General features: G+C 45.2%; 1 protein-coding gene and 1 long non-coding RNA gene across 4 annotated transcripts; both read right to left on the reverse strand.

Moving 5' to 3' along the window:
* Nucleotides 1–2,563: 2,563 nt before the first annotated feature.
* Nucleotides 2,564–3,291, reverse strand: LOC135515323 (uncharacterized). The gene is made up of 3 exons (XR_010451786.1): nt 3,187–3,291; nt 2,972–2,997; nt 2,564–2,773 (listed from the first exon to the last, which is right to left on the reverse strand). It is a non-coding gene; the product is annotated as an uncharacterized LOC135515323 (long non-coding RNA).
* A 10,619-nt stretch (nt 3,292–13,910) lies between these two features.
* LOC135515942 (importin-8-like) lies at nt 13,911–26,329 on the reverse strand. 3 transcript variants are annotated; one of them, XM_064939820.1, is made up of 25 exons: nt 26,124–26,329; nt 25,070–25,151; nt 24,616–24,772; nt 23,792–23,950; nt 23,416–23,572; nt 23,178–23,267; nt 22,955–23,049; nt 22,739–22,823; nt 22,431–22,565; nt 21,879–21,978; nt 21,638–21,714; nt 21,379–21,495; nt 21,191–21,280; nt 20,343–20,508; nt 20,054–20,214; nt 19,297–19,422; nt 18,381–18,447; nt 17,801–17,926; nt 17,559–17,656; nt 17,389–17,484; nt 16,930–17,150; nt 16,425–16,627; nt 15,145–15,369; nt 14,909–15,054; nt 13,911–14,631 (listed from the first exon to the last, which is right to left on the reverse strand). In XM_064939820.1, the coding sequence occupies exons 1-24, from the start codon at nt 26,205–26,207 to the stop codon at nt 14,921–14,923; spliced, it is 3,051 nt and encodes a 1,016-aa protein (XP_064795892.1). In that variant the 5' UTR covers nt 26,208–26,329; the 3' UTR covers nt 13,911–14,631; nt 14,909–14,920. The 3 variants fall into 3 exon arrangements, with proteins under 3 accessions (XP_064795892.1, XP_064795890.1, XP_064795889.1); XM_064939818.1 differs by having other exon boundaries at nt 14,925–15,054; nt 18,372–18,447; XM_064939817.1 differs by having other exon boundaries at nt 18,372–18,447.
* Nucleotides 26,330–26,880: the final 551 nt, after the last annotated feature.

Raw genomic sequence — 26,880 nt, forward strand, 5'->3', positions numbered from 1 at the left:
CTTTCCACTGTAGAGTTTATGTCATCTTATCATTGATGAGAATGTTTCAAATGACAACCGAACTGACATCATATTCATTAAATACCACCACATATGTTCAATTGTTCAGATTACCAGAATATAGATGATTTCCCCCCACATTCTGATGTTCCCAGAATCTCCATGTTAACCAAGGTGTTTGCAAATGTAACATCAGTAGCGTAGAGAGGAAAAAGGGGGGAAGATGTATTTATGACTGTCATAAACCTACCCCCGGGCCAACTTCATGACAGTGTACACTGAGTGAACAAAAACATTAGGAACTTGCTCTTTCCATGACATAGACTGACCAGGTGAATCCACATGAAAGCTTATTGATGTCACCTGTTAAATCCACTTCAATCCGTGTAGATTGACTGCCAGGACCTAGGATCAAGGGAGACACTCAAGTGTTTTAGTACTATATCTCTTGACACAATGATGAAAATAATAATGGCCTCTAAACCTTCAAGCTGCATACTGGACCCTATTCTAACTAAACTACTGAAAGAGTTGCTTCCTGTGCTTGGCCCTCCTATGTTGAACATAATAAACAGCTCTCTATCCACCGGATGTGTACCAAACTCACTAAAAGTGGCAGTAATAAAGCCTCTCTTGAAAAAGCCAAACCTTGACCCAGAAAATATAAAAAACTATCTGCCTATATCGAATCTCCCATTCCTCTCAACATTTTTAGAAAAAGCTGTTGCGCAATAACTCACTGCCTTCCTGAAGACAAACAATGTATACGAACAGCTTCAGTCTTGTTTTAGACCCCATCATAGCACTGAGACTGCACTTGTGAAGGTGGTAAATTACTTTTTGATACCATCGATCACCACATTCTTCTGGAGAGATTGGAAGCTCAAATTGGTCTACACGGACAAGTTCTGGCCTGGTTTAGATCTTATCTGTCGGAAAGATATCAGTTTGTCTCTGTGAATGGTTTGTCCTTTGACAAATCAACTGTAAATATCTGTGTTCCTCAATGTTCCGTTTTAGGACCACTATTGTTTTCACTATATATTTTACCTCTTGGGGATGTCATTCGAAAACATAATGTTAACTTTCACTGTTATGCGGATGACACACATCTGTACATTTCAATGAAACATGGTGAAGCCCCAAAATTGCCCTCTTTGCAAGCCTGTGTTTCAGACATAAGGAAGTGAATGGCTGCAAACTTTCTACTTTTAAACTTGGACAAATGCTTGTACTAGGTCCCGAGAAACAAAGAGATATTCTGTTGAATCTGAAAATGAATATTGATGGTTGTACAGTTGTCTCAAATAAAACTGTGAAGGACCTCTGCATTACTCTGGACCCTGACCTCTCTTTTGACGAACATATCAAGACTGTTTCAAGGACAGCTTTTTTTCCATTTAAGTAACATTGCAAAAATCAGACATTTTCTGTCCAAAAATGATGCAGAAAAATGTATCCATGCTTTTGTTACTTCTAGGTTAGACTACTGCAATGCTCTACTTTCCGGCTACCTGGATAAAGCACTAAATAAACTTCAGTTAGTGCTAAATAAGGCTGCTAGAATCCTGAATAGAACCAAAAAATGTGATCATATTACTCTAGTGTTAGCCTCCCTACACTGGCTTCCTGTTAAGGCATGGGCTGATTTCAAGGTTTTACTGCTAACCTACAAAGCATTACATGGGCTTGCTCCTACCTACCTTTCCGATTTGGTCCTGCCGTACATACCTTCACGTATGCTACGGTCACAAGATGCAGGCCTCCTAATTATCCCTAGAATTTCTAAGCAAAAAGCTGTAGGCAGGGCTTTCTCCTATAGAGCTCCATTTTTATGGAATGGTCTGCCTACCCATGTGAGAGACGCAGACTCGGTCTCAACCTTTAAGTCTTTATTGAAGACTCATCTCTTCAGTGGGTCATATGATTGAGTGTAGTCTGGCCCAGGAGTGTGAAGGTGAACGGAATGGCACTGGAGCAACGAACAGCCCTTGCTCTCTCTGCCTGGCCGGTTCCCCTCTCTCCAATGGGATTCTCTGCCTCTAACCCTATTACAGGGGCTGAGTCACTGGCTTACTGGTGCTCTTCCATGCCATCCCTAGAAGGGGTGCGTCACTTGAGTGGGTTGAGTCACGGACGTGTTCCTGTCTGGGTTTTCAAGCCTTGAGACAATTGAGACATGGATTGCGTACACTTTAAAAAGAAAAGATTCATGGAGTATCCTTTAGGGGTTCTTCAAATGGAAACTGTCGGGGAACCCCTATAAGTTCTTTGAAGAACCATTAAGGGTTCTTCAAAGAATCCCTTTCAACGGATCCTCAAATAACCTTTTGAAGAACCTTTTGGGGAACATTGAACAACACTCTAAAAATAAAAGGTTCCTGTAGTATCATTTAGGGGTTCTTCAAATTGAAACTGTGGGGGAACCCTTATAAGTTCTTCAAAGAACCCCTCTTAATAGATCCTCAAAGAACCTTTTGGGGTTAATATCTGAACTACCCCCCCTCCCCTATTATTAATAATAATAATATGCACAACAATAACACAATAGTTTAGTTGTCAGTGTTTATTATGATTTTAGTGGCAAACAGAATAAAACATGTAAATTCGAGGTAAACTCCCATCAGAGCCCCAAGTCCAATGGGTATATCCTCTGGCGTGTTGATGTTAATGTGTTGATGTTCTCCTTATCCATAGCCAGAATGATTTTGCAGTGCATGGTGATTGAACAGGTTTCCTGTTATATTCATCAGAGGTGTAGGGAGGGTGAAGTCTGTGAATCCAAATAAATAGTAATTATACAAAATATGCACATGACAGTATTCATACCTTGGTTTTTGTGTTAAAATACTGCTTTGATGATGGTTTTCATTCACATATCTTGTCTATAATGTAGAGGCCTATGGGATATTCATTGAAGAGGCAAGGGAGGATGGTACATTTGATCTCCATAACATACCAATAGACATACCTTTGTATGCCTTATCGCCTGTATACCTGCAGACACAGAAGTGAGCAGTTCAGTCATCTGCAATACAGCTAGTCTTCAACATATTCTCATAGCCTGTATATTCCTACCTCAGTTGATTGATATCCATTGGATTGTGTCCATTTTCTGTTTTAGAAATATTTGCACAAATTTGAAAATACAATATCAATTTAGATCATACAAGGGACAAACCTTACCTTAAATTGAGGGCATCTTTATATTTTTCATTTAAGTGTCTGCACCTGTTGTCCTTTTAAATCCAAATGTTTCAGTTGGGCAGTTAGGTTCCTGCAAGGACCTCCAACAACTAAGGAGGTTCCTCAATTAACCCCACCTCCTATGGGGTTCGTGCAGGAACCTAACTGCCCAACTGTTAGTTCCAAGAACCCTAAGGTTCTTCAAATAACTTTGAGGATTAAAGAACCCTTGTTGAACACCTCATTTTTAGAGTGTATATGTGCCATTCAGAGGGGAATGGGCAAGACAACATATTTAAGTGCCTTTGAACGGGGTATGATAGTAGGTGCCAGGCACATCGGTTTGTGTGTGTCAAGAATTGCAACACCGCTGGGTTTTTCATGCTCAACAGTTTCCTGTGTGTATCAAGAATGGTCCACCACCCAATAGACATCCAGCCAACTTGACACAACTGTGGGAAGCATTTGAGTCAACATGGGCCAGCAACCCTAATGAGGAACACTTTTGACACCTTGTAGTCCATGCCCCAATAAATTGAAGCTGTTCTGAGGACAAAAGGGGGGCAACTCAATATTAGGAAGATGTTCCTAATGTTTTGTAAGCTCAGTATAGACACTGGTAATAAACATGTTTACTAGAGAGATAACCATAAATCAATGAACCATGATGATGGTTACGATGTGGGATATTGACCTGACCATAGCAGGTTATGATGAGTATAAGATTTAATATCCATCCACTTCCTTGTGGGCTACTGTACTAGGCCTACTGAAAATCAATTCATTGAAAAAACATCCACTAGGTCAGTATGTTAAATCTACACTTCCAAAAAGCACCATACATAAATAAAAATCCTCTTTCAAAGCATCACTTTAATCATTTCTAAATAGGCTGGTGTTGAGTTTGCCCTCAGCAGCAGAATGCAGGTATAGTGGCAGCCTGGTCGGTGGGAACGGCTGTTGTGTTGTATGATGATCATCCATCCAGCGGGCCCTGCTACAGGCACACCAGCTGGCCACTGCAACCCCACACCACTCCTGCTGCTGTCCTCCACAGAAACCTGTACAGTCAAGATGGCAAGAAATGAAGGGCTACATTCATATGCAGCAGGTAAAGGTGAAGGGATCGTCCAGTCCCAGTACAGAAACAGCGGCTACTCTCAGATAGCTCAGAGCCAGTGTCAAAACCATCCCCGCTGACGCAATATGACTAATGGAGACAATTGCATGCAGATGCTTGACTTCCAAATGATGTAGCACTTAAAAATAGAGTGTGTGTGTGTGTGTGTGTGTGTGTGTGTGTGTGTGTGTATGTCCGAATATGTCCGTCCAGTTAAACATAGTCGTTGTCCCTCTTGTGGTTAAAACTACTCATTGTCATTCCTGTCCTGCCATGCCTGGCCAAACACCAGCCGACCACCAGTGCCCATGCCAATGACCCTCTCCATAAAGTTGCATTGGCAAGGCAGCATCATCACCTGTTGATGAAGAGGAATGGTTATACTTCTACAATGGCCTATTTTGTTTTACCACCATCTGTTGGGAGGGAAATATGCCAACACAATCACATCCAGTATGAATTTGTTTGGGTTTGGTGTTTAATAATGCTAACAGTGCTTTAGGATGAATCCAACTCACACAGACTGATATATAAGAAACGCAGATGAGGATGGGTACACACACACACACACACACACACACACACACACACACACACACACACACACACACACACACACACACACACACACACACACCACTTCCCTTAAATATCCAGTGTTCTCACTTACATTAACATATCTGTCAGTTCCAGTCTGACGCCTGAGACGACTTTAGCTCTCAGACAAATGAAGGGTAGAGAATTAGGTCTCTTTGTGCCCTGTGGGGATGGTGGGCACAGAGTTCGTGTGTGTGTGTCAGTTTGTATGTGTGTGTGTCTGTCAGTGCAGGGCGGTGGTGTGTATGTAGCCTACTCTATGTGTGTGAGGCTGTGAGCAAATCCAGCACCACAACCTTGACAGACTGAGCCAAGGGTAGGATGTTTTTTTCTCTGTCTCTGTTTTAGAGGCTTCGGGACAGGACAGAGCTGTGAGCTGAAAACACAACTGCACTGAAGGACAAGCACAGATGGACCAGACTAAATCATTTCTTATTCAAGCAGTGTGGAGGACATCCATATTGCTGCTTCCCATAATCCATCAGGTTAGTCATTCTGATCAAATGCATATACACACAGTGGTGATTTTAGCATGTAAATCTCTGTGGGGCAAAATAATAAAATAATGTGGGATGCATGCCAGCAAAGCCACTACACAATACTAAACAATACGTTACTTGCAATATAACGGTGACAAACGGTACCCACAGACTGTTAGGGCCTACATAAAGCTGTCCCAACAGCAGAGTCCCAACAGCAGTCCCAACACTGCTACATCTGGCTATCAGCGGAGCCTTGCCTGGCAACGAAACAGTTCATTCAGCCTCATTTACTGCCTTTACAAAAAACATAGCTGACTTGCATAAACAAATGTGGTTTCTACTGACAATTGAGATGTACAAACTATGGCATACGGGGACGACGAGCAGACAAGCAAGCAAGACAAATCAATCAGTTTGAATAACACATCAATGAGCAAGCTAGGACGGACGTAGTCAATATAACTATTTTTTCAGCACTTTTGAAATGTACAGCGACAGAATTCAGAACATGAGCCGTTCTTACAGTGTTCTCCCTGTACACCAAATCAGAACTGTAGGATAAATAAAGGTGGCATATAAGCAGACAATGAAAGTTCTTACAATATTCAATGATTACATTTCTCAAAAACAGGTTATAGGCTACATGTGCACCACCAAGTCAGAATAATAGGTGAAATTAAGAGGGGTAAATAGACCAAATTATTATGGTGAGGCACATGGGCTACTAACAGCTTACTACACAACATACATTTAGTATTACCTTCTTAGTTACAGTATACATATCTCCCTGGCATATTACATAATTTATGCAGCAGCATACAATACATTTTTGACTCACCTTGCTGTGCTGTGCTCACTTGAACAGGAAGGTGGTATGGTGGTCCTTTGTGGGCAAATGTTGTCATCAAAGTCTGGCATTCTCTGGATTTATGGTGCTTTCAAGACAACTGGGAACTTGGAAAAAAACCAAGGTTGAATCATGAAGACGTCAGTGATCTTCAGGTCGTAGCTCTAAAAAGAGGCCAGAGATCTGGATTTATAATTCCGAGTTGGATGACCGTTCAAAACGTATTTTCCCAGTTGGAGCTTGTTTTTCCTGAGTTCCCAGTTGTCTTGAACTCATTGAAGTTGTTTTGAGTGCGGCACAAATCATGCTTCATTAGCAGCATGGCCAATGTTGAATGTTTATAATTTTAAACTTGGAAAAGAGAACCTTAATCCCAGACTTGGGACCACACAGGCACTCCAATGAATAGAAGGGTAGTGATTGCTTTGCAATGCTTGCAGTCAGCCACGCTCACAGATTCCTTCCAAACCACTCATTGTTGAATTTGCGATTTTCAACTGGTTGTGCATTGTTTATGTCCAATGGCCGATGAGCACCGATACGTATTACCTATCATTTCTCTTCATTATTTATCTTAATATGACAAGGATTAAAAAGGATTTGCCTGCAGATTGTCGACTTGATTCATGATGATGACTGCTAGCTAAGATTTAGAAAGTATGATGTTGACATGATCAGTCCAATCAAAGCTACTGTAGATATAACGTGATTTGTAACTCTATGGTAGCACCCAAGGGGCTTGAATTTTGTCCCCATGAGTAACAAAACACTGAGCCAATCACAGCACAACTGGAGAACATTACCAACACCTACGCTCCATATTTTCCACTGGCCACTCCCACCACAGAAAGCACTGCGCTTGGCTGAAACACCTGCATTTTGGAGCTGCATTTCTCAAGAAAGCAACCTAGAGACTGTTTTTATGCAGCTTTATTAACTCAATAATGAGGAGTTTGTTACTAACAATCATTCACTGCAGCAGAGTGTGTGTAACAGTCCCTGGATGTGGCAAGTCAGCAGCTACGTGAGTGGCGGTGAGAGCAACACAGACTGACATCTATGACTGCCTACAAGACACTCACCAACACTGCACCGCGCTAAATTACACAAACACACACAAAAGTGTTTCCACGCGTGATGAAAACACATAGGCTATGTGCTTTAAATCAAATCACGTGCCGAACACAAGTGTAGACTTTGCCGTGAAAGCACATTTTTTAATAGGGTATGAATAACATGTTTGACAAACACACTTCAGTTGCCCTTTCTACTACTTGAGAATAGCTTTGTCACTGCAGCTAGTGGGGGTTACTAGGCAGGGGGCTCTGATGGCACAGTAGGGGGTTGGCAAAGGGTACACTGGGGCACACTGAACACTGAACCATGTACACACCGCCAGGAAACAAACTGGCGTGCAACACCTGCAGACAACCACCTCCTGTGCCCTGAGTCCAGCATGACAGGACCTGGGGGGGTGGGGGGGGGGAGCGTGCCTACTGGGAAAGACATGCTAAAGGGCATAACAACTAAGTTGTCAAGTACTCCTTCCCTTACTCTCCTTCCTCCCCCTCTCTTGCTCTGTAGTCATTGCCAGAGGGTTGTGCGGTGACAGGATATCCTATCAGGGATGGACAACTTTGATGGTGGTGGGGGGCCGCAAACAAATCTGAACTCATGAGAGCCACAGTTGCTCGCGGGGTGTTCATGTTCATTTTAGAGCAACTGCTGCAATCCTACACATTTTTGCCATGGGACAGAAGATTTTTGCAATTTTGTAACTAATTTCATGCAATTCTGCTCATTTTGCCATTGGGCAGATAGGAAAACAGGCTGTTTTACAGCTAATTTCTTGCAAGTGCACACATTTTGCCATAGGGTGTAGAGATGTTTTGTGTCGAAATTGCACCTTGTATATTCTAACTTGCAACAGTTGAGACCCAACAGGAGTTTCTAAAAAATATTTTATTTTGTGGAAATTGATCCAAGGGCATTTTTTAATGTGGTGGGGCCCGTGGGCCGCCAGTTGTCCATCCCTGACTTATAAAATGCACATGATACGGTTGCTGTATTCACATCATCATGAAGGCTGTTCCAGGCCATTTCTTCACCCAGCAGCTGGCGTCTAGCCGGCTACACGGATCAAGGTCGTCTTCTCGACCATTTGTTTCATCCATTAGCCGCTCGCTATTCACCTGGGTATAAGTATCCATTTTGAGCACCAATGTTCGCTCTAAACTTAGCCACGAGACTGCCGCGCTGAAATATCAGTCCGCAGAGAGAAGCCAGAGATTCCTCTGGAAAGTTGAGTGATGTTCAATGATCAACAACCCGATTGGTCAATCGCCAAACATTTCTGTAAAAAAGCAACGATTAAAGCATGTTTCTGTTTTCTTTTTATTCGTCTCGTGCAGTTGAGGGTAGGTGTACCCGATTCATCTGCCCTCTGCGCCGGGTAAGCGAACTGTTGCTATTTTCAATAATTGCATGAACGTTTGTTCAGAAGGTACAAACTCCGAGGGCCCAGAGAGCACTGTAGTGCACTGTAGGTTTACCGCTGGTCAACCGAATGGCTCAGATGACCGTGTCTGCAGTAATGAAGCAGGCACAAAAAAATATATACAGCAAGTTGATACTGTGAGATTTCAAAACGTTTAAAAACCATGACTAGAGAGAGACTGTCAACGAATACAGCAAAGAGCTGTTTTTATGAATGAGTTCATGTTGAAGGTTCTACTCAGCACTGTCAACTGTATTCAGCGCTACAACATGCAGTGCACCAGTAATGAATGAGTAGGAACGTATTAATAGGCTTGCGTTATTATTAGTGGTTTGGGTCTTTTTTAATATCAAGGAATATTTCACTTTCTCTGTTCATAGGAGTAACACAATGAATTTGTGCATGAGGCAGAAATAATGCCGTGCGACTGGAGTTGTCGTCAGCTGGAAGACATTGTCCCTTTTTGGTCAGTGTCAGTGGAGGAGAGAGAGAGAGAGATGAGGGATGCAGGCACCGTCAGCCCAGTAAAATAAAAATAAAAAGCAAATTATTGAAATGTATGCTCACTCAGCTGTGCCGCACAAGTAATACAACAATGGATCTATTACCAGTGTGATCATATAGCCTACCTAATTTTAAAAAAAAACTCTTATTTAAAAAAATGTCCGGAACAATGCACTGGCAGGGCAATTCAAGCAAAGCCAATATGCAATGATAATGTATTGGGCTTATAGCTTTCTGCACAAACCTCTGCTACAGTACTGTTTTTAATTGGTTAATGTTGCATAGGCTTACGTTTTTTAAGTCATGTTAAAAAAAATTAAGCGGTAGATCTCGGCTTGCATTTTGATCTTGACTCAGAAAAGGTTGCTGACCACTGTTCTAGAGTTTTCCCTGTTAACACTATTGACTCAACATTAGCCACTTTCAATGCAACATACTGAAACAAAACGAACTATGCAAGAGATTTTGTTGTAGGCAGAACGCATCGGAGTAAGATTCTATTGCATTGACAGCGACACCCAGCCCGTATGGTGCAGCATAAACAGAGTTGCAGTAGGCCTATATGCAAATAGACTATTGCCATATATGGATCTGTGCCGTTTACTTTGAACTGGACTGCGTTTACAGCATGAGCGGTCATGAGTTGAACTTGTGAGATCAAAGCAAGAGCTGCATGAAGCCACATGTACATTTTGTTCATATCCTCTGATAGTTAGTGAATTATTAGCCCAGTTATAGTTTATTTATAGTCAGCAATAGGGGAGTGATTGCTTCCTACAAGAGCACAAAACGTGTACATTTCTAGACACCTTTGAAAAGCCAGTCAGTTAAAGAGCTTTTGTTTTGGTCTTAAAGGGGCAGTGTTGTATTTTGAGACAGGTTTGAATGATCTAAGTAGCCAATAGGCAGAGTGTAGCATAATTTGTCTGATTCTCTGTAGTAATGGTAGGAGAATAATAATGCATTTGATTTTGTAAAGTGGTTACGTGCATCAAACAACACAGCAGCATTTTCAATCACCTTGTCTGAACAACAAGTGGATAAAACAGGTTAATGTCAAGCCCTGCGTGTTTTTTTCCAGAAGTCTCATGGAATGTAGGCCGACATTGAACACCACACATAGGCTGCTACTGTCGGCTGAATGATAGAACAGCTATTTCCATGTTAAAATGTTATGGGATGCATTTTCTCCATAGTTGTTTTATGCCAGGCCTCTCTGGTAGGCCAACATTATGATCAAGTAGCCTATTTGGCCACTGTTAAAACTGTAACTTAAAGAGGGTACAGCCTCAGGGTTCACAGTAAACCCCCTGGAAGTTGTACAGGACTTTTGTTTGCGTTCAGCAGACCTGAAATTTGCTCAGTGACAGAAAAAAAAATATGGAGGGAACATTGCTGCACACCATATATACACCTCACCATTCTGGGACCAGGAGAAAATCAAACATCTGCTCTCTGTGGTCTCTCCGACTATAAAGAATGAAACGGTTTTGCCTCATTCATTTGCTTGTTTTTTCCCCCATTGGAATGGTGCATCTGTGAGTGTTCAAGGTGGCTTTCTGTGCGCTAATTGCCTTCAGAATGCATGGTGCACTCACCAACTGCCGCACCGCTCAGCAGGGCGAGGCAGGCCTAGATTCCTGTGGGCGACGGAGCGTGTCGACCACAATGGCCATTATCCATCGGTAATGATACGGTTACATGTTCGAGGCGAGTGTAGGCCTCTCTCTTTCTACAATAGCGTTTGATTTCATTACCTTAGGCTTATAGGTCGGTGGCTGATTGCCACTAAATGAGCCTGCCTGGCAGTTATGCCACCGCCAGGCCCATCGCAGCACGAGGTGGTATTCAATCTCACAGGTGTACTTGAGGATGAGTAGCTCATTAGAAAGAGAGGTGATTATAATACTACTGCTCAGGTATGAAGAGCTTTGGGATGGAGTCGTCAGACTAAACCTGTTATGGATCTTCCTGCCTGCGAGGTTTCTAATTTCATGCAGCTCACTCCACCCATTACCTGATGGTGCCAGAGACTAGGGGATCATAAACTGTCTGCCCAAACTTCCAGTGACCTCTGCCATCAGGCCACCAATAGGTTGCTAGGGGTCAGGATACCAGTGTCCTGCCTGCTCAGGTCCTCCTCAGTCTCTCTCCAAGTGGACAACGGTGAGTGATGTTGTTATTGAAACGTGTGCATTTACTGTTGGTTGTTACTATTGCTAGTTGTTAATAGTAGTTGATGCTATGTGTTACTTAGTCCTTTGCTGATGTCACTATCCCCTTATAGTCTATTAATTGCTCTTGTGCTATTACTGATTCTGTCTCATGTGGTTTATTCTTTCACATCTCTTCTCTGTACAGAACCATCTCATATATGTCCTCTGGAAATAAAGTTCTTTAGTGTGTGGAACGCTCTCGGAGGTTGCCTTATTCCTCTGAACGGGAAAGTTGACAGTGAATCACAGACCAGCCCAACTGGAGACCCGCGCTCTTTAAAAAACCCTTCGGGATTCAAGTGGAAGGGGCACAAGGGCGGGAGAGTGGCACATGATTCATGATATGCAATCAGACTCCCTCATTACCAAAGCAAATGCAATTAACTGGTGTGTGAGCAGGGGTTGCAAAGTAGCCAAGACCCCCATTAGGAATCAAATATCCCATTACTAATGCAGTGGTGGAGGGGGAGTAGTCAGCCAGTGACCCTGTATTGTTACAATGCGAGGCAGCACACTTCAACCTGTGCCATAGAAGTCCACTCCTCTTAGCAGAGGCCAGTTTAATAGGGAGGCTACACTGTTTGTGGATGCTCCCTAAACTTGAGACCAGCATCTGGGAAACTTGAGAACTGTTTAAAAAATATATATATAAATATAAAAATTCCACTCCAGTCCTCACCATCCGTGGCGGAGTCTGGGGACCTCTGACTCACACAGGGCCGATAGAGACACAGTCAGCACTGTCAGTCTGCATCTGTCTCAGCTTCACTGGCGGGTGGAGATGGTCCCTGTGTGCCCTGGACACACACGCACACAGGACAGTTCTCTGTGTGAGTGTGTTTTTGGGTGGCTATAAAAGGGCAGGGAACTACCACATGACAACATTCACTTCACCTGAACTTTGCCTACCCACATCCATCCATCCATCCATGTAAGCGATTCTGACAGAGGCACACACTGCAGAGACCACAGGCAGTTAGCTGCCCCAGAGAACAAACACACATCACAGTACTCCACTCAATAGTTAGCTGGAGACTTCCGCTCCCTTTTTAACTGTGCGCTGAAGTTATTCGGTTGCTGAACTGCAGTGAGGTCTCGCTTTGACTCTGCCCTTGTTTGCCCTTCTCATACTCTGCTTTAGTGAGACTATACTATCAGATCTGCTTAGCTTTGCCCAGCACTCCACGGTCTATGGCCATCATCATTACCTCCACTCTGCTCCCCAGGGGGAAAGAGGCCACCAGGCAGGCTGGAGGAGAGGCACCCTGACTGGGACACAGGGGCCAGAGAATCCCCTGCATTATTACCAGGGCAGTAGACTAGAGTTAACTCCGTCTCTCTCTCACAGATTAGTGTAACAGCATCCTATCATGGCCTGGAAGTGTCAGGTATACGCAAACATCACCTACATAAAACAATCATACAGACCAATAGAAATGAAGAGAGAGGGAGGGTGTTTGTTGGAGAACATAGTTCACTGTGGTGCTTAAGTGCAGAGGCAGATTGTAACAGAATATTTTCTGGAGAGAAACAACTCCAGACACTAGTCAACAACAAATAACACACACCCTATGTTGGTTTCACTGCCCGCAGAGTTCGACAGCTCTTCAACGCTTGGCTGCTCCTTACTGTCCTGCACACACACAGTCTTCAGTAGAAACTGCAGTGGGCTAGAACATACAAACTGCAGCCGAACACACACAGAATACTAACACAGGGAGAGAGAGAGAGGGAAGAGCAAGAACGCCGTTGCCGCACCAAAACCCATCCAAGCGTCCCATCTGAAACATCAGGATCTGACTACCAATCCTGCAAGCAGAGCCCTCTGACTCCACTAGAGAATCAAATACTGACTATAAAATGCAGAAAGAAGCCCTGTGGTATTTGGACATCTCTAACGTTCCAGAGGAAACTCCTTTCACAGTTGGCTCCTCTTTCTGGACAGCTGGGGACATGAGAGAAAGAACTGCCGGGCATGGAGAGATTCCCAGCTGTGATTTGAATTTGATACCCAAGTCCAGATAGTTGGTAGACTGGTGAAAGCCAGATTCCATCATGTTATGCCCTCTGTCTTGTGTCAGAACCATGGAGGATGGGAGGAATCCATTTTGAAGTATTTGAACATGGGCCCCGAGAGAAGCCTGTAAATGATGTTATGAAAACATATTTACTCCTGCTGATACTGTTCACCTACATGATGTTACAGTAGTTGTTCAATCCATCTGTGTGCTACTGAGCTGGATGTTTTATAAATGAGGGTTGATCGCAGCAGTGAACTCTGACCTAGTATTGATTCAACAGAGCAGGAAGAGACGTACAAAGACGGAACGTTTCAGCTGCCGCAATATCCTCTATGTGAAATCAATATACAATCTTTACCACGCACACACACACACACACACACACACACACACACACACACACACACACACACACACACACACACACACACACACACGGCTAGATGTTACATGAACGTTTATGATTTTCTTAAGTTAAATGAAAACAGTTATATAAAACAAAGACAAACAAACACTCTCCTCCCAGCATCTTGCCCCCTATTACAATTCATCAGTGTGAAAGGAACCCCCCCGTGGGTTAAAGGTCACTGACCTCTAACCCTTCACCCCAACATGCCTGTCTGTCCATCCATTAGAACCACAGCTTTGGTTCAGACTAACTGACACATGGTTTTGATTGATGGTTTTGATTGATGCCATGGCAACCAAGGACATCTGCCCAGTCCTCTCGAGACCAAACAAAAGTCAGGCTATAGAGAAACAGAGATTTTGTGTACAATACTTACATTCACACAGTTACAGAATCACAGACCCAAGGACTGTACTGCACTAGAAGATGAATTCGCTGGTCAGTGATACAGAGCAGGACATCAATCTCACACACACACTCTCTCTCTCTCTCTGGGGTGGGTGTGGTCCAATTACGGTCTGAGATGTGAACCGTAAAGTGTGTAGTGTAAAGTCCTGGTGTTATGGTCTCTGGTGGGTCTCCACCGAGTTCAGTTACGGTTCTAGATGGCCCAGTCTTGGTGGGATCAGTAAAGTCTAGATAGATCTGGTCTGAAACAGTTCTTGGTGTGTTTTAAATCCACTTCAGATCAGGCCAGAACTCTGCTGCTACTCCTCCTTCCATCCAGGCCTCTAGCCATGTCTCTTACAGCTCTGAAACAACATGACACAGTGTTAGGACTCAACGTATTGGAAAATACAGCATGCTTGACAAAATACATGTTTAAATCAACAACCTTTTACTGTTGTTGTATTTTACACCTTGCATCCTTATTCTTCAGCCTCACCATCTCCCAACCCATTGGCCCTTGGCATCCTGTCCTCTCTCTCCTGCCCATTGGCGCTCTCCTCTCTTTCCCAATTAGCCCTCGCCCCCCCATCCTCTCTCCCCATTCGCCCCCTGTCCTCTCTCCCCATTGGTCCCCCGTACCTCTCTTCTGCCTCACCATTGGCCCTTGGCAGCGGTGCTCCTCCTCTGCTGGGACAGGCTGTAGATCTCCTGCAGCTGTTTCTTCTGGTCATCACTGAGGGGCGTGGTCAGAGACTGGTACCAAGGCTGGTCAGTGTTCTGGACCCCTATAGTACACACGGGATAGAGTAAGGGTTAGATGCCTCTCTCTGTGTGTGTGTGTGTGTGTGTGTGTGTGTAGATGTGGAACCACTTACTGAGTAGGGCAGCGGTGAAGAACTGATACTCGTCCTCTCCATTGTCATAGTCCAGAGGCGTGTTGTACTCCTCCAGGGGTGTCCCCTCCAGCCCTTCTTCATCCCAGTAGTCTTCATCATCCTCCTCCTCCTCATCGTCCTTGTGGCCTACGCGTGTGCAAGTCTGCTGTTGCATCATGGCGTTACAGTTCTCATTCACCTCGTCCTCATCACTAGGGATCTCCTCTGTGGACGCAACACACACGCAGACAGACAAACAGAAAAAGATGACCCTTTGACCTTTTTGAAAGGCACAATTCTTCTTAATGCTATTTTAAATATGCCAAATTACAGTAACAGCTGCTTAGCTAACATACATAACAATTTACTTCATCCTAACCTCCCCTGTACCCTGCTGTTCCCAATAACACTCCTATATTCCCAGAAGGTAAATTAACTCAAATGGAGCGAATATGGAGACTAAATGTGACAGAAGAACACTCAAAGTCATTCCCTCTGAGCTAGTCTCATCTACTACCTTTGTGTCTGACTGCACAACACTACAACCCCCAGAAGCACTCTGAATATTCTGGAACTCCAGGTTCTTCACACTTGACTGAGGAATGCCAGCACAGCTGCCCTGCGGCATGTAGGGAAATGTAGTGCAACTAATATGACCTGAAGGCAGAGTGAGAAGTCAAGCGAGTGAGAAGTCGAGCGAGTGAGAAGTCGAGCGAGTGAGAAGTCGAGCGAGTGAGAGAAGTCGAGAGAGAAGTCGAGAGAGAAGTCGAGAGAGAAGTCGAGAGAGAGAGAAGTCGAGAGAGAGAAGTCGAGAGAGAGAAGTCGAGAGAGAGAGAGAAGTCGAGAGAGAGAGAGAAGTCGAGAGAGAGAGAGAGAAGTCGAGAGAGAGAAGTTGAGAAGAAGTCGAGAGAGAAGTTGAGAAGAAGAGAGAGAGAAGTTGAGAAGAAGAGAGAGAGAGAGACATAGGTATTGAAACCTGGCCATTGATGTGTAAAGCAAGTGGGACCACTTCTACCCTACCCACTTCTACCCTTAAATACTACCCAGAAGCCTGAGGACTGATTCTCACCACATCCATAGCTAGTGTTAGTAGTGTCTTAATCTTCTACCATTGACATTATCCCTGGCCCTACCCAATGGCTTCCAAGAAGCGGGTTTGATTCAACAGTATTAGCATCTCTCCTTTGCTTTTCTCTCCTCCTCTCTTGCCTGCTCTCTCCATTCCCCTCTCATTTGTTCTGTCTCCTCTCCTCCTCTGTCGCCCGTTTTCCTCCTCTCACCGTTCTGGTCTTCCTCCGGTACCCCAGTACAGACCAGAAGATCTGGCTTGTTGAGGCGGGAGGAGTACAGGTGTTTGAGCCCCAGGAAGAGGAGCAGGACGCTGGGGACAATCTGAGCCGCTATCCCGTCTACCACCACTGGCCTGGAGGGTAGCTCCATCAGAACACTCAGTCCGATGATACACATCTTACGGTCATGGAGCCTGGGAGAGAGAGGAGTGGAGAGAGAGACAATGAACTCCAGGTAGGTGGTGAATTAATCATGTACAGTGTACTGTAGTAGGTATCAGTATTGCATGTCCCTTATGTTTTTACACTGCTATAGGAAGAACACAGTGTGACTCAGTGATAACTAACTATATAGTTGATGAAGTGGACCGTATACAGTATGGGTCTAGTAGTATTTAGGGACCATGGTTTAGGGCACGTTGTTTATCCACTGTGTACTTTATAGTGGGTAGTGTATAGGGCGATGTAGGGCGTATGGCTTAGTTTATACACTTACCCCAGGAAGAACTCAGTGTCATTCATCCACTGGTTGATGAAGTGAGCGGTGATGGGCTGTGGGGTGTGGGGGAAGTGCATGTTGTCCAGCGTGTGGATGAGCAGGGCTGGGTTGTAGTAGAGAGCAGCGATGGCCACCTGCAGACACATGGTCCTCAGCTCACTGGACTTCACACCTCTGGTTAGCCGCTCCAACACAACCTCCACAAACAACGGGATACACTGGAGGAAGGGGGGGAGAGAGAGAGAGAGAGAGCGAGCGAGAGAGCAAACAAGAGATACAACTGTGCCAAATCACATGCGGGTGAGAGAGAAGAATCAATACAATATTGATAGCAATCATCCCTCCCAACGGGAGATTGAGGGTATGAAAAGGAAAGACCGTGCAAACTGATTTGGGCTGAACTGGGACCACTTCTACCCTTAAATACTACCCAGAAGCCTTCGCGTTCCCTCTCACCTGGTCGATGCCCCTCCCCCGACACTGGAGGACGATGACCTCTAGCAGCTTAGCAGCGTGGCACTCTGCATCCTCACCTGCATCACTGGTCAGCACCTACAGTACAGGAGTCAAAGGTCAACATGGGACACTTCATCAAACTCTACCTGAACACACACACACACGCTCACCTTTTTGCACATGTTGTATATGACCTCTAAATATTTGGGGTTGGACAGGAGCATGTCTGTATCCACGGTAACGTAGTTGTGCAAAAGAGGCATCATATCTGAAAGAGAACAGACCGTGATCATCAGCATGTTTGGCCAGTATCACCATCATGCTATTCAACATCACATTCACTGTGATATTCAATGTTCACCGAGACAGGTGTGAAAGCCCAATATTCTCACTCAGTGACTCAGTACTCTACCCGTGAAGTAGTCAAAGCAGTCGTGCTGGAAGACCTCGTAGAGCACCGCCAGTAGCTGCCACATCTGAGGGGAGATGGTCTGGCAGGTCAGCCCAAACCCCAGGGACAGAATCTCCTCGTAGAACTCTGGAGGGGAGAGAGAAGAGGAGGAAACAGATCATCGAATTGATGTTTCCCTTTGAGTGACCCCCCCCCACTCTTCTTGAAGGAAACCAACATTATACAAGTTATCACATAACCCATTCATTAACATAGAGCTGTATTCTCTCCACACACACACACACACACACACACACACACACACACACACACAGCTTGGTTATCTGGGATTTGGGAAGCACAGGGGAACATATTTTGATAATTAGACCGTGCTCATTGTGCGATGGATATGGACAAGGTGTTATACAAGACGGGAGGGGGTAGCTCAATGGAACAGGGAAGTGAGATTAATATGGTTATTGTGTAATGTGTGCGTGTGAAAAGCACACACACACACCCACAAAAGGTCACACAGAAAACAAATGAGTATGTGTGTACACACAAAAACAGACAGTGACGTGAGCACACACACCTGCCATACCTATGATGGGCTTCTGCAGCACCAGGCCTATCACCTGTAAACAGATGCCCTCCAACTGCTGAGTGATCTGAGAGAGAGAGAGGGAGATGGAGAGAGGGGAAGAGAGAGAACACGATAACGAAAGAACGAGAGGCAGTCAAGAGGGTGAGAGAGGAAAGATACAGGCAGAAAGAGAGATATCAAAAGGTCAAAGATCTATTGATCCCAGGCTAATATCGGTCTGACATAGGGAGGGCACAATTACCGTATAACCAACTGTTATGGATAAAATAACAGTCATAAGCGTAAAATGTGGAACGAACAGCTGACTGAAGACAGAGCGGCAGGGCAATCGTACGGTTGAGTGTTTCTGCGGTAACATGGACTCTTAACAACGTTATGAAATGTACATTGTTCATTCAAATGATGTTAACTGGTGTGGCTCATGCAATGGAATGTATTTCTGTAATGTCAGTGGAGTTGAATCAACAAATCACAGCACATATTGATGGGTACACTTCCTGTTTTTACTTCTATGGCTGCACTCGCAATGGCCGCCAGTCCACCCATCATACCATCATTGACTTGAATGGGGACGCCCGTTCTATTCATTCTATTTCTATGGCGGCACATGTGGTCAGGAGCGGAGAGGGAAAAGGGTTATTACAGAGAGCACAGTCATTTGGCTGGCCAATTACTGTCATCCAAAATTCCATGACCGTCACAGCCCTAGTCTGACATACAGGATGTTCAATAACACTGTGTGTTCACACAAAGCAGGGCAGAGGGAGCAAATCAATCACACATTCAACTGGAGCTTCAGAGGACTCGATTTGGAATAGGGTGAACGTGTGTGTGTGTGTGTGTGTGTGTGTGTGTGTGTGTGTGTGTGTGTGTGTGTGTGTGTAGAATGCGTGAGTATACAGTCTCCTCTCACCTCCTTGTGGTCCTCCATAACAGTGAGTATGGTGTCTATGGTGCTGAGGATCCCCAGAGCCATCACCGTCTTGTCTTCACTCTCCTCATACTCTTCACTCTGTAGCACCTTGGTGAAGATCTCGGCCTGGAGACACACATTTATCAGGCGGTGTTAAGGCTTTCGCGTGTTTCGGTTTGGCTGTGCTCGCTTAAAAAGACCTTAGCTTGAAAAACGAGGGGGGGGGGGGCGACAATAGTACTGTTTGTCCATCTTGAGTAGCCGTAGCCAAAATAGTCTGAATTAAACTAAAAAAAATGTCATGTCTAGGAGATCTTAGTCATGCAATTTTACATCAAACGAAGATGTTTGGTGCAGTATTTCTTCGTTACCGAATTCGGCTTGCCTCGAGAGAAAAGTGTTCACGAACAGCCAAAAAACAACCCTAGCCGAAGACCAATCAAACAAAAATGTCACAAAATGTTGTCATAATATATGCACAAACTGTTTCAGATAGGAAGCATGCGGGCACCTTTACACACACACACAGAGACATACAGGCAGAGACAGACACAGAGAAACAGACACACAGAGACAGACACAGAGCGAGGTTAGATGCACTCTACTTCTCACTCTTTATGTAGAATCATACTGGTGAAGATAGTATACATACAAAGACTCTTTCACACACACACACACACACACACACACACACACACACACACAGAGAGATACTGTTAAACAGTAGAGCATGCCAGTGGAGGCGTAGGGGGCGTACCAGGTTCTGGGTCATGTCGACGGCGATGACAGCCACTTCCTGGTTGTACTCGCAGATCATCTTCTGTATGACATTAGTGAGGTCATCGTTCTCCGTCTCCTTGATGACGTGGAGCAGCTCCTGCATGACAGGCCGGATGTAGGGCCTGATGTAGACCTTAGCTAAAGAGAGGGAGAGAGGGTTCAGAGTGTGTGGGTGTGTGTGTGTGTGTGTGTGTGTCTGTGCTAGCGACGCTTGTGCATTTGTGTATGCATGTGTGCATGTCCGTGCGTGTGTGTGAACCCCAGACCTTGCTCCTGGTTGCTGACCAGTGTCTGCAAGGCGATAGCAGCCTCCACCTTGACGGGCATCTCCTTGTCTGCTACCAGGCCCTGTTTGACCAGCTCCACCGCATTCCTCAGGACCAACTCGTTATGGAAACGCAGCGGGCTGAACGAATGCAGCACCCAGCACGACTGAAGACAAACACAGGGTCACAATCACTGATCCATATACCACTCGGATGGGCATCTCTATCAGTGTGGAGCCGATCCACATTATGTACAAATCAGCACTGTCCACTTCCAGTCACCAAAATGTGCAGTGGTGCTTCCCAACACGATCACCAGCCTGAAGAGGGCCAATAAGTAAAATAACAGGGGTGAGGAGGGTAAAGAAATGCAGAAAGCTGAAGGGGGATGTTTAATCCATATAAAACAGGACTGACAGACCATTCTGTCTCAAGTGGATGGACTGTATGGAATGTAGCACCCAACAGGACTGTAGGTATAAAGAGGGAAGGAGCCCTTTTAAAGATCGAAGAACTGCTCACACACAATAACACACACACACACACTTCTATTTTTTATTTTACCTTCTTTTAACTAAGCAAGTCAGTTAAGAACAAATTATTATTTTCAATGACGGCCTAGGAACAGTGGGTTAACTGCCTTGTTCAGGGGCAGAACGACAGATTTTTACCTTGTCAGCTCAGAGATTCAATCTTGCAACCTTTCGGTTACTAGTCCAACGCTCTAACCACTAGGCGACCTGCCGCCCTACATGTTCTTACACACCCATTCTCAGCTCCATGAGAAGGGTTGGGTTAGAGGGGCCCTGGAGTGAACGCGCGTGCGTGTGTGTGTGTGTGTGTCTCACCCTGGCCCGGAGGTATCCCAGAGGGGAGTTGAGTAGAGGGAAAACGTAATTCTGTAACATCAGCTCCATCTGCTCCCTGTACACCCTCTTCTACAGGACGACAACAGGAAGAGAGGACTCAGTAACAGATAGACTAAACAGGCCATAAAACAAGAGGGGGAAGTACAGAGACGGCCACACTTGCTGACCTTCAGTAGGAGTTCGGCTAGTGAGCCGATAACGTGCAGCGCCCCATCCTTCCTGCGGGGGTCAGCAGAGGGCTCCATCATGATCTGGTGGCAGAACTCCATCATCTGGGGAAGAACCTGGGAGGGGGGGGGGGGGGGGGGGCAGAGCAGTGATGCAAGTCATATCAGAAGACTCAATTAAGGAAAGGAAATGAGGAAAGTAACCTACTTAGGACTGTTGGGTAGTTTTTGTTTGGTTCTAGTGTGGTTCTCCACTCACCTCCTTCCTCTTGCGGGCTGCTTTACACAAGAGGCTCTGGGCGGCGGTGGCAGGGAGGGCATGGTCATCATACACATCTGGAACAGAGAATGAAACCCAGCCAAGATCACAATTTACCTTATCTCTATTCTATGGAAGCCATACATTTTCAACCTAACATGTCATTATGTATACTGACCATACAACGTCCCACTACCTCCGTAACTACTAACTGATTGAGTTATAGAACATGTGTACTCACTGAATTTCATGCGGATGTACTCGTAAGGATCCTCCTGCCACAGTTTCTCATCCTCGTCTTTGTAACACATTAGAGGGAAGATCACCTCTTGGCTGATGGTCTGTGGAACGCACAGTACACACACTCAGGTTAACTACTAAAAGTGGAATTGTAACATCGTTTTCAGAAGCATAGCAGTGTTCTGATTAGCTCAATTACTAAGTATATAAAACAGCAGATATAAATGCTGACATAAAGATTAGACAAATTTAACTTTGATCATCACCTGCCACATACTGTAACTCAATCCAAAGTTGTAATGTCACAACCTTATAACAGACCCACCACCGGTATAACAATGTGTAATTTCACACATAATCCCGCATTTGTGATGGAAAAGACCTATATATAAATCAAATCCATTATTATTAACGTGTCACAGAGGTACAGGTGTAGTGGTGTCTGTCTGACCCGCCTGCATGTGTGGCTTCATGTGTTTCCAGGTGAGGGAGTGAGACAGGCCCTGGGGTTCAGGTCGTTCAGAGAAAGTGTGTGTGTGTGTGTGTGACTCGCCTGCATGTGTGGCTTCATGTGTTTCCAGGTGAGGGAGTGAGACAGGCCCTGGTTCAGGTAGTTAAGAGACTTCTGGAGGACGTGAGGCGTGACATACTGCTTCTGTCGGTGTTGGTCCAGCACCTTCAACAGGACCTGAAGGAGACCACCCAGAGACGAGGTCACACCAGATCGTACGGGGTCAGACTAAACAGAAGACTACTGCTGCTCACACCACACACACACACACACAAAATTGGTAGATGTGGACTAACAGACATCTATACATTCAAGCAGGATGTCATATTTAGAATGTTACAAACTCTTACCTGTTGGATCCCTACAGCGTACGTCTTCAAGAAAAAGTCCGCAAACTCAAAGTACTCCTTTGTCACGTTGCCTGGGCTTCCGTACCTGCCACACAAGTATAGAACAACATGGTTACTCTAAAAAAAAAGGCTACGATCCACAAACAAACAAACATATTCACATCAACATACATCCAAATTCATCAACACACAATTACATCTCCCGTGTCCCCTCACCTCTCGAACAGTCTGGTGATGATGTGTAGGGCCCACTTCTTACACTTCCACCACACCAAGTCAGGACGGTCATCCTCATCCACTTCCAACGTCTCCTAGCAACCACACACACACACACACACACACGAGGTTCGCCACTCCCTTTCAATAAAAAAACGTAGGTCGAAGAATTCGCAGAAGGCTGGCAGGTCTACACAAATAAGGATGAAGAAATAAAACTTACTGGGGGGACATCTCTGTCCATAACAGCCCTGAGGAGCTCCATCCACTGGGTAATGACTGTGTTATTAATCAGCTGGAGAGGCAGGGAGTACTGCAGGAGCAGAATAGAGAGACACTGGTATTAGTATCACACACAATTGCACACGCATGCCACATGCAGTCAGTCACAGACACTTGCACGCACAGTCAGTCAGTCAGTCAGTCAGTCAGTCAGTCACACACACAGTCTCTTCTCTCACCTGTACGAGTGCGTGGAAGATCTTGAGGATCTGTTTCTGTATGAGGACAGAGAAGATTGTGCCGTCAGGCAATAGCTGGGTGACGAGCTGCTGTATACGGGGCAGGAAGATCTGCATGGCTGCTAGCAGCGGATCCCTCTCCTCCGCCTTCTTATACCTGACACACACACACACACGTGATATCATCGACAACAGGCTGGGTGCAATGACTGAAAAATGTCAATTAAATAATCATTTATATCACTCAGCTTATACACTAGAACTACTAAACTAGGACTGAAAATGGTGGCTCAAAACACCGCATCGTTACGACTTGATCACTAGTGAGAGTGACGGGTCCTCAGGTGGGACAAACAGCGCCGGTTGGTTGACTCACTCGTAGGTCTTGACAAGCTGGTAGAGGGCCAGCAGGCTGCCGTACCAGCTGCCACTGTTCTGAGACTGCAGATACAGGCCGATCTTATCCACTATGGCCGTCCAGCGCCCAGGGAAGTCATGCTTTATGATTGCTCGCAAACACACTGTCAACTGGGCACTGGGAGAGACAATACACACACACATCAGAATTGTATTCTTTCTATAACATGCCATCACTAAACGATCCTCCCATCCCCCTTCATTGGGCACTTGTCGTCACAGACGATCTATACAGTCAAGTGACCCGGTTTCAAACACTCTAGGTAGATCAGAGCAGAGGACAGGAGCAGGGCACCACCTGCCCTGAGTATCAGGCTAAGAGATAAGGGTTAGTGGGTTAAGGGAGGTAAAGGAGCAGAGCACCACCTGCCCGGAGTATCAGGCTAAGAGGTAAGGGTTAGTGGGTTAAGGGAGGTAAAGGAGCAGAGCACCACCTGCCCTGAGTATCAGGCTAAGAGATAAGGGTTAGTGGGTTAAGGGAGGTAAAGGAGCAGAGCACCACCTGCCCTGAGTATCAGGCTAAGAGGTAAGGGTTAGTGGGTTAAGGGAGGTAAAGGAGCACTGCCCCACCTGCCCTGAGTATCAGGCTAAGAGGTAAGGGTTAGTGGGTTAAGGGAGGTAAAGGAGCACTGCACCACCTGCCCTGAGTATCAGGCTAAGAGGTAAGGGTTAGTGGGTTAAGGGAGGTAAAGGAGCACTGCACCACCTACCCTGAGTATCAGGCTAAGAGGTAAGGGTTAGTGGGTTAAGGGAGGTAAAGGAGGTTAGGACAGCAGGACCCACCGGATGGACTCGGGACACTGGATGATGGCCTCCACGATGTGGTTTCTGATCTGCGTGCGGTCGTTCTCGTGGATGTTGAAGGGGAACACCACCTCCCCTAGAGAGGGCTCGCGGTCCTGCCAGTACTGGCTCACCATGTTCTTTAGGTAGATGGCCGCTGGCAAACAGAGATCACTCAGACTGGCAAGACTGACACAATTCTACCTTACAATTCATTCATGTGCCAGTTTCCCGGACACAGATTAAGCTTAGTCCTGGACTAAAAAGCATGCTTGATGAAGAACCTTCATTGAAAGTGATCTTTTGTCCAGGACTAGGCTTAATCTGTGTCCTGGACACCGGCCCAAAGTGAGGCTATTATCAGTGTTGTTTATAGCTGTTGCATTGGTCCAGTGATGTTTTAAAAAGAGCCAGATGCAGGTCTTTATGTCATGTTCTGAGGCAAGGTTCTTACCTGCTTGGCGGACAGGGAACTCCACCTGTTCAGACACAATGATCTGAAGCAGAGTGGGGGCGAAGTTGATGATCTTGTACGACTGGAACACACAAAATAAAACACTGCTTTAAAATGAGCTCAACCCAAATCGGACCACATAAAGTTAAGCACCTGACTACTTCAGGTGTCAGCTTCACATCTACAGCGCACAGTGAGCACAGTGGTCAACACAATTATATGATGACAGAGCAGAGTGTAAGGAGGTGGACTCCTAGGTTGTTTATTGATGTCAATACGAACTGAAGAACAAGGAAAACGCAGAGCAGGTGAAGCATGTAGCCTACTCGCTCCTCTCACACTCACATCAATCTTGCCAGACCAGTTATCAGATTTAAGGTTGTAAAAAAAAGAGCCAGGGTCTGTCAAAGTTATAACCAGTAAACAACAATTAAAAAAGGAGGGATATTTTGAACCGAATTCTTTCTCTTTACCTCGCTCTTTCTTTAGCTCCCTCCTCTCCCTGCCAGTGTTCTGTCTCCAGCAAATGCTCCTAATTTCAATTGGTTGCATCACTGACTGACAGGCATTTCATACAGACACACCAATCATTTGTCCCGGTTAGAATTCACCGGTCAAATCCAATGAACCATCGAAATGGTAAACTTTTACTATCGCTGCCTGAAATTGCTGCAATTGTTACAATGTTTCAACTCGCGAGTGACGTCTACTATTCCAATCCAATCCAATCCAATCGGACACTTGCAAGTTACATTGTTTCACGAATAGCACCATCTCCGGACTGCTGCACAGTGGGCGCACTCTCCCTCACAATTCTATTGTTCTCCGGTGCAACAGTTTGTGTTGCAAGTTACATTTACACGTCAATCTACTGTTTCGTGTCCTACACAATACACAGATAGATGCAAACATAAGTTATAGAAGGACTAATCATTGATCCCGAAACACGGCCTTATTGCGATCCCAAATCATAAACACGGACAACCCTTTCTGGAAATGGGTTCATGCTGACCGGATAACAAAAACAACAAAGTTATTTTGGGCATCCACCCACCTGATTGAGTTCGTTTTCAGCCGCTATCCGGAGGTTGGGGTCGATCGTCCCTTTCAGGGCTTGAATTATCCGATTGGGATCCATAGTGTCAAATCCAGGTCTAATCGAGTGGTAATTTCTATGTTTCACAATCACAAATATGAACTGCTTCAGATTCGGCAAAGCGTTATGGAGCTGCCCTAGCCCTGCCCCATTTTACCGGCAATCAGCAGGCGGTGGACGCAAAGCAATGTAAATAGTGGCGATTTACGGTAGCCCCTGTTTCTTCTTCTCTCTGTATAGACAGTACAGAGATTAGTCTTTACTGCCACCTTAAGAACTGGAGTGGTCATGACTGAAAATATCCTTTCAGTCAATCATTTGTGGTAACCTTAGATTTGACGTGATGTTTCTTAACCAGTGGCGTAGGCAAGGGTGGGCCCACTGGGGAGCCAGGCCCACCAAATCAGATTTAGCAACAACAAGAAAACTGCTCTTTCAAACAGGCCATTAGTCTTTTCACATAAACATGCAAACACCATCATATAGAATTCATAGCAAGCTGTGCACTGAGTTAGTCCGATTTGATGAAATATTACAGAACAGATTAACACACGGGATGGGTTGCCAAAAAGAGCCAACTGAAAGCCACACCCCCAATAACCAACCAATATGACTGCATTGAGGCATGTCACTGTGCTTCTATGGCTAAATACACCATGCCACTGCCTACTTCGTTTGATCATTTGACACAGCTGCCAACTTCTGAAGAATGCTT

This window comes from Oncorhynchus masou, chromosome 27 (genome assembly GCF_036934945.1).
Source record: "Oncorhynchus masou masou isolate Uvic2021 chromosome 27, UVic_Omas_1.1, whole genome shotgun sequence".
Classification (NCBI taxonomy): domain Eukaryota; kingdom Metazoa; phylum Chordata; class Actinopteri; order Salmoniformes; family Salmonidae; genus Oncorhynchus; species Oncorhynchus masou.